General features: G+C 54.4%; 1 protein-coding gene across 2 annotated transcripts in view; it reads right to left on the bottom strand.

Annotated features, from left to right (window-relative positions):
* The window catches only part of TAP2 (transporter 2, ATP binding cassette subfamily B member), a 33,695-nt gene extending 18,399 nt beyond the window's left edge, over window positions 1-15,296 (bottom strand). Inside the window, exons 1-12 of one of the 2 annotated variants that reach the window (XM_036356519.1) lie at window positions 15,138-15,296; window positions 14,471-14,970; window positions 14,275-14,389; window positions 12,112-12,242; window positions 11,538-11,743; window positions 9,559-9,756; window positions 9,344-9,472; window positions 8,073-8,261; window positions 7,777-7,950; window positions 7,495-7,654; window positions 7,090-7,226; window positions 6,081-6,799 (exon numbers count right to left, since the gene is read on the bottom strand). In XM_036356519.1, the coding sequence (XP_036212412.1) occupies window positions 6,587-6,799; window positions 7,090-7,226; window positions 7,495-7,654; window positions 7,777-7,950; window positions 8,073-8,261; window positions 9,344-9,472; window positions 9,559-9,756; window positions 11,538-11,743; window positions 12,112-12,242; window positions 14,275-14,389; window positions 14,471-14,963 (2,145 nt within the window). In that variant the 5' untranslated portion in view covers window positions 14,964-14,970; window positions 15,138-15,296 and the 3' untranslated portion in view covers window positions 6,081-6,586. Of the gene's footprint in view, window positions 1-6,080; window positions 6,800-7,089; window positions 7,227-7,494; window positions 7,655-7,776; window positions 7,951-8,072; window positions 8,262-9,343; window positions 9,473-9,558; window positions 9,757-11,537; window positions 11,744-12,111; window positions 12,243-14,274; window positions 14,390-14,470; window positions 14,971-15,137 lie in introns of those variants that run through there. The other variant, XM_036356520.1, reaches the window with a different exon arrangement.
* Window positions 15,297-15,588: the final 292 nt, after the last annotated feature.

Genomic DNA, 15,588 nt, shown 5'->3' with positions numbered 1-15,588 from the left:
TTCCTCAGCAGAGGGTGTGGTGCTCAGGAGGTTGCTGTTGCTTGGATCTGCTGTGTTGATTTAAAGGCACAAAATACAACACAACAAGGCACCACGTACCAGGCACTATACACAAATATATTCACGATATTAATAACCCCAAATAAAGGTGACCACCTGAATTAAGAGAATTAGGGGATAAGGAAGAAGGAAGAGAAAAAGAGAAAAGAGAAAAAAGAAAAGAAAATTAGGGACCAAAAAAAGGAGTGCAAAAATGAAAGTGGGAAAAAGGAGGGGGGAAAGTAAAAGCGAGAAAAGAAAGGAAAAGAAAAAAAAAGAGCGAAAAGAGAGAATGAAGTGGAAGAGGGGAAGAGACTTTTTATATGAGGAGAATGCTCCTATAGAACAGCCATTAATCCCAACAAATTCCAGCAACAGCTCCCTGGAGATAAATGCAAACTAGAAACAACCAATAATATAACGATGAAAATAGAATGGAGAACACTAATCCCAAAATAAAATAAAGAGAAAATAAAATGGCACTTTAAAAAAAATGGTAAAATGGTAGCAGTAATAATACTGGTTAAAAATAAGAAGGTAGTAATTAAAAGGGTAAAATCAGGTGATGGAAAAAAGAAGAAAAAAAAAAGAAGAAGAAGAAGAGGAAAAGAAAAAAAAAGAGAGAAAAAAAAGAAAAAAATTGGTTTCTTAGTTAAAAGGTGAAAAAAGAAAAAAAAATATTGCAGTAGTGAAGGTCCTTCGGTTCTTCTATTCTTCAGTGTGGCTCGCCTTAGACCTGCCAGGTATTCAGGAGAGTGTTGAGTTTCCCTGCGATACACTGTTCCTCTGTGTTGTAAACCACAGTCCTTATTTTAAAGCAAGCCGCTTTTGTTTCCCAGACTGCCTTATTTTGTGTTTAGCAAAGAGTCAGTTTGTGGGTCAGCCTCTGGGTGGCAGTGTTCTGGGGTTGGCCTCTGAGGCTACAGGGCCTCTCTGTCCAGTGGAAGTTCACTGCCCAGAGCTGGCTGCGTAAGAGTTACCAGTGCTGTGTTGTTGCTGGGATTGAAAATCCCTCTATAGGCCAGACCCTGTTAACTCCCAGGGACTGATCAGGTTATTTTAATCCTTGATCTCCTACAGGGTGGAATCTGGGTGTGGCTGTGCTCCTTGCCTGGGGGCTGGGGGGAGGAGTCTCACTCTCCGGAGAGAATGGCTGCCTCAGACGTGGGCTCAGGGGTGTCTCAGCACTCAATTCGCTGCCACCTCTCCCGGCCCCCCTTCTCTCCTCAGTCTCTCCCCAGATTCCACTCCTCCGCACACTCTCCCTCTCTTCAGCATAGGTGAGTGTCTGTATCCGAAATGTCCCATGAACAGGGTTCAGTGAAAACAAACAAACAAACGCCGGCCGCGGAAACGGGGAAGGCTTGGTTTCTGTAAGCTTCTTCTCTTACCGGGACTGCATGGTCTGATCAGCTCTTCAGGCTGCCCCCTTTAGGCTCAGTCCTCTGTGATCACAGACCGAGCTCTCAATTCCCCCGGCGGCGCCAGGAATCCCGCGGTTCTCCTTTCCCCCGTCAGGGGCTGTGCCTGTCCCAAGGGACGCGGCTGTCTGCCACGCGGTCTCCCTCCGACTCTCTGGGCTCAGAGGTCTGGCAAACTTTCCTGCCCAAATCTCTGGTTTTTTTACCTTTCCAGGGGAGTTCTGCTCTTCCCGGCTGTAAACTGTCTCGCCAGCTGAGGAATTTCGCCAATTCGGGGTGGATGTTACTAGTTTCAGCTGCTCACTCCATTTGCTCAGGGACACGACCTGGGACGCGTCTGCCTATACCGCCGCCATCTTCCTGAATCTCTATCCCTACATTTTTAACATGACAACTTGACAGCAATTGGCTAACAATTGAAGTTCACCAATATCTCTAACCTTCCAAACAAGACAAAGACTTGAGAAGGCTTTTACTTTATCTGCCTCGTTCTCCTGGTGTTTGTGATTTTTCCATCTTGTTCTTAAATTCAATAGTCATTATTGCTAATGATTCTTATAGTTATAGTCATTTTTTTAATTTCTCATTTTAATGAACTGATACTTTAGACAGGTTTGCTGTTGTTGTTACTTGTTGGTGTGTGTGTGTGTGTGTGTGTGTGTGTGTGTTGCGCATGTGTGTGTTTCTCATCTTTGCTGCTTGCATCCCAATTTTTCTTTCTGAGTTCTTACTTAATTGGTAATAAAATTAAAGCAAATGACAACTACAATATGATGCAACTTTTTATCCATAAAACTGGCAAAATCTAAACAGTTAAAACAACTTGGTGCTGATGAGAATGTGAGGAAACAGAAAAACTGATGGGAACTGTGCAGTAGTACAATTTATGAAGGCAATTTTACAATATCTGTCAATATTAATAATACTCTTGGACTCAGCACCATACTCTTCGGATTATCCTAGTGAAATTCTTGCACATGTATATCACAGTGTCTACTCAAGACATTAATTATAGTAGTGAAAGACTGCCAATCAACAGGAAGAGACAGGCTAAATGAAATATGGTACTTCTATAAAAAGGCCATATACATGGTGGTGCAAAAGTAGGTTCACAGTTGTTTGTATGTAAAATAATATAATCTATATATATATAAAAGGCTAATATGCTAAGTGTCCCTCTACCGTCCAACCAGTCACTGTGATGTACACTGACCATCAGGAGGCAGACGCTCAACTCAGGAGCTGGTGAGCTGCAGTGACTTGGCAGCAGTGGTTCTTGGGTGACACACTCCAAAACCAGAGAGAAGGAAGCCCGATTCCTCACGGGGCCACATGATTCCACCTTCAGCCATGGGTTATGTTGTTGCTGCAACACTGTAGGCCCCAAATCTGGTTTACTGCACACTTGCATTTGCATTCCACACCCTGTACAAAAGCAACTTTATAGAGTGCCTCTAGCACTCCGGAACCCCTTGGGGGATGTTGGAGAGCTGGTTTCAGCCCAATCCCCATAGGCCAGGCTGAGGGACCTCACCTGCCAGAGGGATCCCGCTCACTCCACAGACACCAGGGAGGACCACAGGAGGTTGGCTTCAGGGCATGTCCAGCCTGTCTCACCCAGTCCCGCCCCATCACCACCTTCTAATTTCCTTTCAATGTGCACAAATCCATGCATCAGGTCACTAGTCATCTATAATAATAAAAGTGTAATGTGATAATTAGACCAGATGCCCTTCCGGATGAAGCCAGGGTTGCGAGGGAAGCCTGGGTCCCAGGTGCCTGCCAGTGGCCAGAGAAAAGCCTGGGTTCCAGGTGCCTTCTGGAGGCTGGAGGAAGGGAAGTCCGGGTCCTGGGTGCCAGAGGGAAGCCGGTGCCAGCAGCCAGGGGAAGGAAAGCCTACTCTTGCATGAATTTTGTGCTTCGGGTCTCTAGTCTATCCTATATAATAAAAGCCCAATATGCAAATTAACTAAACAGCAGAACAATGGCGGTACGACAGGTTGCTATTATGGGCACACTCAATGCAGGGAGCTGCCCCCAGCCTGCAGGCCCCAGGCCAGCTAAGGTGGGTGCCAGCAGGGCCCCTCAGTCGCCCTGCCAGTTGCCCCACAGATCAGCCCTGATCGACGGCCAGGGCTAGGGACCCTTCCTGTGCACGAATTTCATGCACCAGGCCTCTAGTGTGTGTGTGTGTGTGTGTGTGTGTGTGTGTGTGTGTGTGTGTGTATGCGCCTAAGTGACCATTCGACCAGTAGCTATGATGAGCACTGACCACCAGGGGGCAGATGCTCAGTGCACAGGCATGGAAACATGAAACAGGCTGATGAATTTCAGAGGGAAGTGAGAAAAGGGGAGAGTGGGAAGAGATTAACCAAAGATCTTATATGCATACTAGAGGCCCTGTGCACAAATCTGTGCACTGGTGGGGTCCCTCGGCCTGGCCTGCGGGGATCAGGCCAAAACCGGCAATCTTACATCCCCCGAGGGGTCTCAGATTGCGAGAGGGCACAGGTCAGGCTGAGGGACCCCACCGGTGCACAAATCCATGCACTGGGCCTCTAATTAATAAATAATAATACAAGAATACTTTGTGTTTTGTGTACTCACAACTGTAAACCTACTTTTGGCCCACCTTGTATTTCTAATGTTTAAAAGAACAAGGAATTTAGGGAGTTGTTATTGGAAAAACTAGGGAGCAAGACACATATATGCTTAAGTGAACATTAAATTTCTCTGTAAGGATAACACTGAGCTCCAAGCAGGGATGGCGACTGGCATGCTGGCAAACCGTGGGGCGGAACAGGAGTGGGGCTTTCCTCTGTGAACCGTTTTCTGCCTTTTCATTTTAAACCACATGAACAAATTGTCTATTCAAATACATTGTATCTTCTTAAAAAAAAAAAAGAATAGTGGGAGGGTAAGTGGATGCAGGAAGTAGAGGCAACAGCTCTTGTCGAGTTGGTTGTAAAGCTGGCAGACTCCACCTCTTCCTAGCTCTGTGGCCCGGGAAGTCAGTACATGTGTCTAAGTCTCCTGGATCTGGGGGTAGCAATACCTGCCATTTAGAATTACCTTGAAGATAAACTAAGAATATATATCAGGCACAGCACAGCAGTAGCATACAGGAAGGACTCTATAAATGATTGTTATTGTTATTGAATTATTATAATTCATGAGTCCATAAAACTGTTGAAAACTCCTAGAACCACTAGATGGCATCAGACTCAAATAAAGGGGTGCCCCTTTCACTTGCTGAACACCCAAAACAGGGGAGATGTTTGTTTTCCTTATTCCCTAGTCCTTTCCCTCACCTCTCACAACTCTTCACTTCTCCTCTGCATTCACCACTCGGCTGGGCTGGGGCACAAGGGACTTGAAGTTCAATGCTGAACAGGGCGGAGGAGGTAGAGGCTGTTCTGGGCTCCTAAGGTTCCGCCTTTCCTTTCATATCTTCCTTTGTAACGAGTGAAACATGACTGAGTGGGAAAGATACTGAAGGTCAGAGACAAGAAGGGAAATCACATGGTGCTGGGGGCAGGCGGGGTGAGTGAAGAGAGCTAGAACTCTGGGGCAAGCAACACTCCCTGTGGCTGCTAAACAGACCACACCGGTAGGGTTTGTCAGTCAAGACCGACTGCCTTGACTGTCAGGGAACATTCTTCTGTGTCCCGGACACAGGTGTACCTGGGAGTTTGTCCTGAGATAAATTTGGGGGCAGCTTAAGACCCTCGTCCGCTGCAGCTTCCTGCACTGCCATCAGCACCCAACTTTTCCTCCCGGCTCTATCGCTGCTGAGCTGTGGCTTCAGGCCACTTTCCTTCCTGGGTTTACAGTATTATGGGTCTGTGGGTGCAGTTGTACTGAGGATACCACAGAATTTTAACAGATTGTCTTCTTCATGAGGGCTGGTTTCCACAGGCTGGGAGGCCCAGGAATTATAATGCCCATTGAATAAAGGCAGGAAGGACCTTTGGCGGGCGGGGGAGGGAATCAGCTGGCCTGCATCTCCCCAAAGCCGTGTTTCACCCTCACGACGTTCAGGAGCCCAAGCTGCGGCGCTGCGGGCGGGCAGCCAAGGGTTCTTCCCACCCGCTGCCTAGTTCCGGGCAGAGCAGAATCCCCCGCAGAAGCCTGGCCAGCTCCCCGCCAGCGCTGGAAAGTACCTGCTGTTTCTGGGAATGTGAAAGCTTCTGCTTCCTAGAATAGGAGCCTTCACAGGTAGCCCCTCCCAGTAACCAGAAATGTGTGCAGCTTTGCGTTTCATTGGTTGGTCCCTGTAGGGAGGACCAAGAATGAGGACAGTGGAAAAAGATTTGTTCACTTACCCAACAGACATTTAGTTTTGTCTACAATGACTCGAGCCCTGTGCCAGGTAGTAGATAAGAGCTTATTAGGATACATGGCCTAGTGTGGGCTCTGGAGTCAGGCCTGGATTCAAAGTCCGGCTCCACTGTGTAAGCTTCGGGAAGTTATTTAATCTCTTTGAGACTCGGTTTCCTCATCCATAAAATGGGGATAACAGTAGCCAACTTCATAGGATCGAGAATAAGGACTCAAAATGATAACACATGAAAAGCACCTAGCACAGTTCCTATTCACATTAAACACTATAAACAGCAGTTATCATCAATTTTTTATTAACATTGTTAATTATGGAACTGAGCTCTGCCCCTCCCTACCCTGGCTCCCAAAATATCAGACGCTGGTGGGAATGGGGAAGGATACAGAGGGGCAACCTCTGAAAATCTATGTCCGTTTGGCTACTGTAGCTCTCAAAGAACAGATAAAAGACCAGCAGGATAGCCGGCAAAAAAGTAGCTGTGGTCACCTCTGGGAAGGGAAACAGAGGTCAGACTACTTCTCCATGTGAGTGTGTGCTGCTTATAGCACAAGAAAAGTATTTTAAAATACATTTATTCTGCACAGTACACGGCTCAGCACCAGGCACTGCGCTGCTCTTCGCGGAAATAAGGTCGCTGGGCACAGACAGCAGCCCCCTCCGCAAGCAAAGGCACGCGTGGTCCAAACCTGCATCACGGAGCCACCGGGGCTGCCGGAAGGCGCAGCCCAGGAGGCTCAGAGCGCGCTGCTCGTCCGAAGGCGGCCATGGGGGCCAGTGCCGGGCCTCAGTCCTCCAAGCCCTCCAAGCCCTCCAAGCCCTCCAAGCCCTCCAGCTGCTGCGCCAGGCGGGAATAGAGGTCCTGGCCGGCCCGGAGCTGCTCGCGCTCCAGCAGCTGCCCCTGCCGCAGCACCAGCACCTGGTCGGCGCGCTGCACCGTCTGCAGCCTGTGAGCGATCACCAGCACCGTGCGGTCCCTGCGGCAGCGCCAGTCCTGCAGCTGCAGGGGTCACACAGCCTCAGGAGGGCGCCACACCCCCGGCCCGCCCCTCCGGTTTAGGGTACAGACGGCGAGAAACCCAGGAGGCGGGAAAGGGGCCCACAAAGGGCTGCATTGCCCTTCTCAGCCACAGGCCGCAGGGGGGGCTGCCCCCAACACCACATGCCCCATCCTCTCCTCCCCCCAGCTTCTCCACTCCCCCCACCCCCCCACACGCACACACACAAGAAGACACAGGTGCTCCGTCCACGGGGGGCCCTGCCCCGCCAGGCCCGCCGCCCCGCACTCACCGCCTGTTCGCACTGCACGTCCAGGGCGCTGGTAGCCTCGTCCAGGATGAGCACGCGAGGGTCCCGCACGAGGGCCCGGGCAATGGCCAGACGCTGTTTCTGCCCCACGGCCAGCAGGTTCCCCTTCTCCCCTACGTCTGAGAGGCCACGAAACACCCGTCTTCACCTACAAGTGGCCACGACCCCCTCCCACAAGCAGGGACCGGGCACAGTTGGTGTTTCCCTGGCAGGCGAGGAGCCCTGGTTAAGGGCGGGGTGGGGTGGCACCCGCTGGGCTGCCCCGGAGCGCCTGGTGCTGGGAGGGGCAGTGGGGACCCAGGGGAGGGCGAGGGAGCAGAGACCGTGGAGTTACAGGGGCACCGCCCTCACCCAAAGGTAAGCTCCCGTTTGTCAGGGCGGAGGTACCTGTATGTAGTCCGTGCGCCATTTCCTTTATGAACTCGTCCGCCTGGGCCGCCCGGGCAGCCGCCATCACCTCCTCGTCGCTGCAGCGCGGCAGCCCGTAGGCGATGTTGTCCCTCACGGAGCCCGAGAACAGCACCGGCTCCTGCCCGACCACAGCCACCTGCGCGGAGGGAGCGGGGGACGTGGCGCCTCCGGGGTCCTCGCCCCTCCCCCGAGTGTCCCCATGACTCCGGGCCCGCTGCACCTGCCCCCCCTCCGACTCCTGCCCTTCCTCCCACACACCTGCCTGTGCAGGTAGCGGTGCTCGTACTGGGCGAGGGGCTCCCCGTCCAGCAGCAGCGTCCCCGCGGTGGGCTGGTACAGGTTCTGCAGCAGGGCCGCCACGGTGGTCTTCCCAGAGCCGTTGGGCCCCACCAGCGCCGTCATCTGGCCCGGGCGCAGCGTGAACGTCAGCCCCTGGAAGAGCGGGAGACTAAGGCGCCGCTCCTCCCTCCCCGCGGGCCCTTCTTTCCACCAGAGCGAGGCCGGCCCCTCCGCGGCGGATCCAGTCTGAGGCCTGGTCCCTCCCGCCCGCGCACCTTGAGCACCGGCTGGTCGGGGCGGTGGGGGTACGCGAAGCAGACGTCCCGGAACTCCACCAGGCCCCGCAGCGTGGGCGGCTCCAGGGTCCCCGGCGGAGGCAGGTTCGGCCGTCGGTCCAGGTAGCGGAAAACCTTCTCGGCGGCGCCCACGTTGCTCAGCATATCCCCGCACATGTACACCAGGGTCTGGGAGACAGGAGGGAGGGTCAGCCCCCCAGAAACCGGCCTCCGGCTGCGCCCGCCGCTCTGCCATGTCCACCCCGCCCCCCGCCCCTCCCACACACACACTCCCCTCGTCCAGAAAAGCGACCTCCTTTAAAGGTGCGCTCGGGCTGGTGGCTGGTCTACAAGCAGCACCACTGCCCCCTGTTCCAGCTGCTCTGCACCGCGGACCGCATCCCCCGCCCCCCCCTCCTCCCCGTCCCGCGGGGCCGCTCCTAGTCCCGCTGCGGGCTGTGCTGGTGCACAGGGACCTGCCCAGGAGACATGGACGTCCTTAGGGGGCACTGTGCCCACCGTGGCGCCTCCCACAGTTCTCCACACACAAAATGTTCCACAAATGTCTAGGGAATATACAAAATAAAGCCCAAGATGAAGTGACGAACTATTTTTGAAACCTGGTAAATCCAGGGAAAGAGCTAAATGTTCCTTCTGCCTTTTCTAGTCCAACAAGCAGTGGCGGGGAGTGTGTCCAGCGGGCAGGGGACGGGATGGCAGTGTCAGAGCCCGTGGCTGATGCCACCACAGCTCCATCCGAGAGAGGGGATGCAATGCACGCACACATTACCTGTATGAGGCAAGCCCAGGCAGCACTGACTGTATTTGGTGAATTTCAGGAATCATCGTTAATTTTTCAGGTGTGATAATGGCTTTGTGGTTACATATATAACCAAGCTATGTCAGTCAGGCTATATTTTTAACTTTATATTTTAGAAATACAATTGAAATATTTACATATGAAATTATATCTGGGATTTTCTTCAAAATACTATGGGTGGGGAGGAGGGGAGAGTGCAGGTGAAACAAGGTGGGCATGACCTGATCCTTGTTAAAGTGGGTGATGGCTACATGCGGTTCATTGTAGTCTGTCCTGGGTGGTGTGTGTGTGTGTGTGTGGGGGGGGGGGTTATGTTTTAAATTCCTCATAACACAATGAGCTGGGATTTAGTTTTGTCTTGTGTTTTTAAGGAGAACCAGTAAATCCCAAGGCCCAGAGGCCAGAGAGAAAAACAGAGGGACGGAGAGAGCATGCGCGGCTGCTGACGCACCTGCACGTGGTGGCCCAAGTCCTCCTGGAAGAGCAGAAAGGAGAGCAGCCCGCCCCGCGTGAGGTCCCCGGCCAGGATCTGCTGCAGCCCGCAGCTCAGCATCAGCACCTGCATCGCCAAGTGCAGCATCTGGGAGGGAGAAGGAAGGCGGGGCTGAGAGACTCCTCCCTTCCCTCCCGTCCCAGCCCCGCCCCCAGGCCACTCCGCCGGCTCACCCTCCGGAAGAGCAGATAGAGGGCCCTTTCCAGGTCTCGTTGCCACCACAGCTTCCGGCACCGTTCCAGGGCCTCCTCGTAGCGACAGGCCTCGTGCTCCTCAGCCCCAAAACTGCGCACGGTCTTCAGCCCTCCAACCGCCTCCCGCACCACCTGCCCCGCCTGCGCCACCGCGTCCTGGATCTCCAGAAGCACCGCCTGGAAACGCGGGAGGAGATGCGGGGGTTCGCGCGCTGTGGCAGCATCCCAGCCCCCAGGCTGCCAGTCTGCCCAGGAACACAAGCTGACCTCTTTCCCTCTCCCTACATTTCCCGGAGGAAACGCGCGAGGAGGGAGGGAACAAGGGAGCAGGCACTGTCCTGCTGGTGAGTGAGGGGGACACACACTATTTTTCCCTTCATTTGAGCTCACTCGCACCCCCTGTGTCTCGACAAGAGAGTGGGGGTCATTTCCCAAGGAGCCACAGCTACTTTACAGAAGGTGGAGCTGTAACAACATGGACCGGAGACCAACCCGGGGTGTGGCTCAGTGGTTTAAAGGAGACAAATTCTGACACATGCTACCACATGGATGAACCCCGAGGACGTCATGCTACATTAAGTAAGCCAGTCACGAAAAGACAAACACTGTACGAACCCATTTATAGGATACCTCAGTAATCAATCCATAGACAGGAAGTACAATGGTGGTTGCCAGGAGCCAGGGGGAGGGAGGGATGGGGATTCATTGTTTAATGGGCTGGAGTTTCCGTTTGAAAAGAGCTCTGCAGGGTGCAGTGCTGATGGTTGTGAGACAGGCCATGAGCCAGGTCAAGTGGAATCGGGAAACTGAGGCAGAGAGCTGGACACGCTGCAGAGCAATTTACAGCAGATGCAGAAGGTCCCCTCCCTAGAGACAGCATCTAGGCCTCAGCTGTATTTCAGCTCCAGGCTCACAAAGGCAGCAAAGCCAGGTGGGCAAAGCCAGGACCAGCTGCAATGACTGACGGCCCCCTGCCCTGGCACTGACCCCTCGGTGGAGACCATGGCCCTGAAGGAGCCCACCTAGAAAACTGATGAGTATTCTGCTGAACCGCCCCCCAAACCCCAAGACCTCCCCTAAGATTCCTGCCTGTGAGAGGATAAAGCCTCAAGACAAAGGACCCAGCGTGGGCTCTCCCTCTGGGAGCAGCCCCTCCATACCCTTTCCCCTCTTCTTCCCCCGATAGGCGTGCACCTCCTGAACCCTAAAGGACCCCACAAGGCTTGCAACCAAGGGAGCATTGGGCAGTGGCAGCTCGTCCCAGGCTAATCCCCTGAACCTGCCCCCAAGGCCCCTTTTCTCTGACTCCCCAGAGAGCTAGGGCAGCCCAGCCTGGGCTTTCCTGTAGCTTCTTCTAGGCCCTTCCCTGTTTTACGCCCGAAGCTATAATAAACATTTCCTCATAGTCACCTGGACTCATGTTGTAAAATTTTCCTGCACAAAGTCAAGAACCCACACACTCCTGGCCAGCCCTAGGCAGACCCGCTTGGGGCCAGGTCCCCTTTCTGGAAACGGTGGTACAACAGTGTGAATGTGTCTAATGCCACTGAAATGGCATTTTAAATGGTGTACAATGGTAATTTTTATGTTATGCATATTTACCACAATTTTTGTAGGAGAGGAGATGGGGCTAACATGACCGCACATTCTACCTGCTCTACACTCCTGCTGATTCTGAGGGGGAAGCGCTGCCTAAACCCTCTCAGGTGGCAGTTTTAATCTTTTGTGGGGAGGTATGTGCACACTCCTCTAAGACTCTGATGAAAATTACCCTCTCCTCAGAAAAATGTGCCTTCCCTCCATCCTTCTCTCTCTCCTCCCCCTCTCCCGGCCCCGCCCCCTCCCCGCACATGCATACAGTCCCAGGAGTCATGGAACTTATGGAGCTGCCAGAACTGCTGCCCTGATGGCTGAGAAGAGACCTCTAGGACTGGTTCTTCCCTAACTGCCACGCATACCTGATGGCGGCCATTGTACACCTTTTCAGCCGCTATGGTGAGAGGCACCTCGAACAGAGACAGGAGGGTGAGTCGAGGCGACAGGTTGAGCATGAAGCTGTACAGTCCCACCACTTTCACCAGGCTCCGCAGGAGCACGTTGGCATTAAGAGGAAGCCAGGAACTCATTAGTTTGGTGTCCGAGTTCAGCCGCGAGTTCAGCTCCCCTGGGAGGACAGAGCGCAATGGAGACCCAGCAACTGCCCCTGACCCTCCCCACTGACACAGCCGCTCCTCTGAGCACCTCCTCCATGCGCAGGCCAGGGGACAGGCTGTGTGCGGTGGAGGGGAAGCCCACACCTGGACTCCAGGCCCCAGCTGCCTTAGTCTCCTGGACGCCAGGCTCCAGCTGCCTTAGTCTCCTGGACGCCAGGCCTCACCTGTCTTAGTCTCCTGGACTCCAGGCCCCAGCTGCCTTAGTCTCCTGGACGCCAGGCCCCAGCTGCCTTAGTCTCCTGGACGCCAGGCCCCAGCTGCCTTAGTCTCCTGGACGCCAGGCCCCAGCTGCCTTAGTCTCCTGGACGCCAGGCCTCACCTGTCTTAGTCTCCTGGAAGAAACTCAGGTCCTGGTGCAGAAGGGAGGAGAAGAGCTGCTCCCGGATCCGCAAGTTGATCCTGGACATGGTGAAGAGGAAGCAGCCTCCTCGGCAGCCTGCGGACAGCGAGCTGCGGGGACCGAGGAGGGAGGGAATGAGTGAGGGAAACAAAGGAGAAAGCACAGAATGAAAAGAAATGCAAAGTTGGGGGAAGTATACCCGGACAGGCAGAAGAGAAATGAACCAGACAAGGACAGTGGCAAGGGGGGCAGAAATAAGCAGAGGACAAGGGAAAAAAAGGCATGGTGAGCAATACTCAGAACAAAATCCTAACTCGTACAAATTCACCAGTATTTATGCCAGACGCAAGGGAAGAATACAATAGAAGTGAGAAGATATCGTAAATAGAGATCGGCTGTGGCTGCCTGGCCTCCCCCAGCTATCCCTCCAGGCTTCCCCTCGTCTCAGTCTCCTTTCTCCCCACCCCAAAGTCCTTCCTCCTCGCCCTGGGTACTTCTCTGTGGGAACCGCCCTCCCAAGTCCCTGAGCCCTATCTTGTTGTTCCCCACTCTAGGGGCCCTGGAGTTGGACAACTCCTCTTAGACCAACCAGATATCCTATATAATAAAAGGCTAATATGCAAATTGTCCCCTCAGTAGTTCCACCCACCAGGAGTTCGACTGCTCACTATAACGTGCGCTGACCACCAGGGGGCGGCACAGAATGAAGGAAGGCCCTGGCCAGCATCCGGAAGGCTCTGATCAGCACTGATCATCGGCCAGGCCTAGGGACCCTACCGTGCATGAATTTCGTGCACCAGGCCTCTAGTTTACAATAAAATGTGAAGGGGAAACGTGAAAACATGGAAGCAGGTATTTTGCAAAAATATGGGTTTCTCATACAAATCTAGTACCAGGTTTGGGAGGCTGCTGGGATACAGTCAGTCACAAAATGATGAGGGCTTGGACTTTGATTGCAGTGAGAACAGAGAGAAAAGAGCCACAAGAGAAACACCGTGAAAGCAGAAGACGACATGGCTAGTTCTGAACACGAGGAAGGCATCCCTGGCGCTGATGCTGGAGCCCAGGGGACTGATGCTTTCAGGCAGGGAACAAGACCCGGGGGGAGGGGGAGGTATCTGGAGCCCCGGGTATGCGGAGTGTGAGATGAGGGTGGGCTGTCCACGCCAAAGGTCGAGGGGGCAACTGGATTACACGGCTGGAGCTGGACACGGAAACGGGGATCTTGGAGACGCCTACAGAGATGCACTGAGTCAGCTCAGTGGGGAAAATGTTCTTAAAGATCAAAGGCCTGAGTGAGGAGGAAAGTTCATACTTAAGGGTCCAGAGGAGGGACGTCTCCAGAGTGGCCTGGAAGGGAAAGAGAGTTCATAAAAGCTAACTCGAGAAAGAGATCAATAATGAGAGATTGTTAATGCCAAGTGCTACAGAAGCAAAGAGAATTGATGACCGTTTTTTTTTTAAAGTTTGATTTTTAAAAAAACAACACACCACTTTTAAGAAATCGGTTTCAGCAAAAAGAAGCAAGAATGGAATGAAGACATATGAAGAAGTGGTTTCTGGGCTACCAGGTACGAGGGTGAGCAGAGTGAGCAGCTCCTTCACTGTGTGCCCTCAGCGCCTCGCCCACCTCATCCTACCCATCCCAGCCCCGCCCTAGGGAGGGAGGGAGGTAGGGAGGTGGCTGACAGCAGACTCCTGGGTATGTCTAAAAAGAGAGGGGAAAGCCATGAAGTGGGAAACAGAAAAGGTGCTGGAAAGAAGAGTGACAAGGGGCAGGGTAAGATCTTCAGAGGCGAGTGGGGAAGGGTCAGGGAGAAACGCCGGCCCTGACAAGAGGTAACTTGGGAAACAAACTTGAGGTGGGAGGGAGAAGACAAAGGAGAAGAAGAATTTAATGAGATGAAAATGTTGAGGGGCCACTGAGACACTGCATTGTGTCCCACATTCGCTGTCTTTGTGCTGTGATGATGTAATACAAACTTTGAAGATGGTGGCAAGAATGGCGGGATGCGGGAATGAACGGGCGCATGAAATAGAATGGCGGGTAAGAAGGCTCACGCATGCTTCAGTTTAAGTGCCAGTTAGGACTGCGAGGGGCCCTGTTGGGGCCTAGCACATGGACCGTCGGCCATCACCTACCTCCCAAAGGAGAAAAGACACATGAAAAAGATGGCGCTGGCGAAGGCTTCGGGGTCAAAATCGCCTCCCAGGATGTCGATCACACGGCCAGAGTAATACGGGATTAACATCTCCCCTGGAACCAGGCAGGGTGAGTCAGGACGGTGAGGGGCCAGGGCCTTTCCCACCGCCAACCCCCAGAGCCTGCCTGACTCACCCAGCACGGCCACCACGAGGAAGAAGAAGGCGGCGGCGAGGAAGGGCAGGTCCGGCCTGGAGAGCTTCAGCAGCCGCCACATCAGGGCTTGGCTCTGCCCCTGGCCCTGCTCCCTCTCGGGGGTTCCTGGGGGGCTGAGCACGGCCCACACCGCCCAGCTGAGCGCCGCAGCCCCGTACCCCGCCAGCAGCCAGCTCCACGGGGCTGCAGCCACGCTGGCTGGGGGCGCGCTCAAGGCCCCTGGGCTCAGAGCCCTCAGGGAGAGGAACAGAGGGGGCGCCAGGCAGAGCGCGGGCAGCAGTGTCCCCGCCGGTGCCAGCAGCCCCCCCAGCTTCATCAAACACCACAGCCCTCCAAGCCGCAGGGTCCCCTCCAGCCACAGGCCCAGAAGCCCCCCGGGGAGCAGAGCGTCCAGGGTGCCCTGGAGCAGCCGGAGCACAGCCCAGTCCGCCAGCAGCAGGGAGGCCCAGAGCCTCAGGTCGGGGAGCCCCATGGTGTGCCTGCACGACGGAGGGAGAGAATTAGGGAGCTGGAGTCCCCACCCTTTCCCTCCCCTCCCCACCCCACACCACCCCGCGGGTCCAGGGGAGAGGAAGCAGGGGCGCAGGGGGCCGGCAGGCTGGGCGGCGTCCCTGGTAGCGCTGCGGGTGCCCCCGCACGGACTCACCGGCCTGCAGCTCCGGAGGTCTCCCGGTGAGATGCTGAAGGCTGAGCTCGGAAACCGCTCCCGCACCTCTGCCTGGCTTCCTTTCGGTCCGCCCTCCCCACTCCCAGCCCCAGCCCCCAGGATGTCCCCGCCGCTTTCGCTTTCGCTTCCTGGCCCGGCCCTGGCACTGCGCCGCACGGCCACCGGGGGGCGCGCGACACCGCAAACGCCGCGCCAGGGCCCCCTCCTGGCCGCACCTGCTGGCTGGGGAGTCTCTCGCCCTTAGCGACTGTTACTCTAACAGAAAACAGTTGCAGTTTTTAAAAATTGTCACTAAGTAAAAACAAAAAAACTGTTTCAAGGACTGGGATGCTTTGTACTTGGAGAGCCACCGGATTGTCTTGCCTCCAGGTCTTGCTACCTCAAGCTCTGAGCCGGTTTTGAGAAGTGCCCACTTCCCTCACCCAAGCTC

This window comes from Myotis myotis, unplaced genomic scaffold, assembly GCF_014108235.1.
Source record: "Myotis myotis isolate mMyoMyo1 unplaced genomic scaffold, mMyoMyo1.p scaffold_m19_p_26, whole genome shotgun sequence".
NCBI classification, from domain to species: domain Eukaryota; kingdom Metazoa; phylum Chordata; class Mammalia; order Chiroptera; family Vespertilionidae; genus Myotis; species Myotis myotis.
Note: the sequence above shows the minus strand (reverse complement) of the source record. Positions and strands in the feature narration are given on the sequence as shown.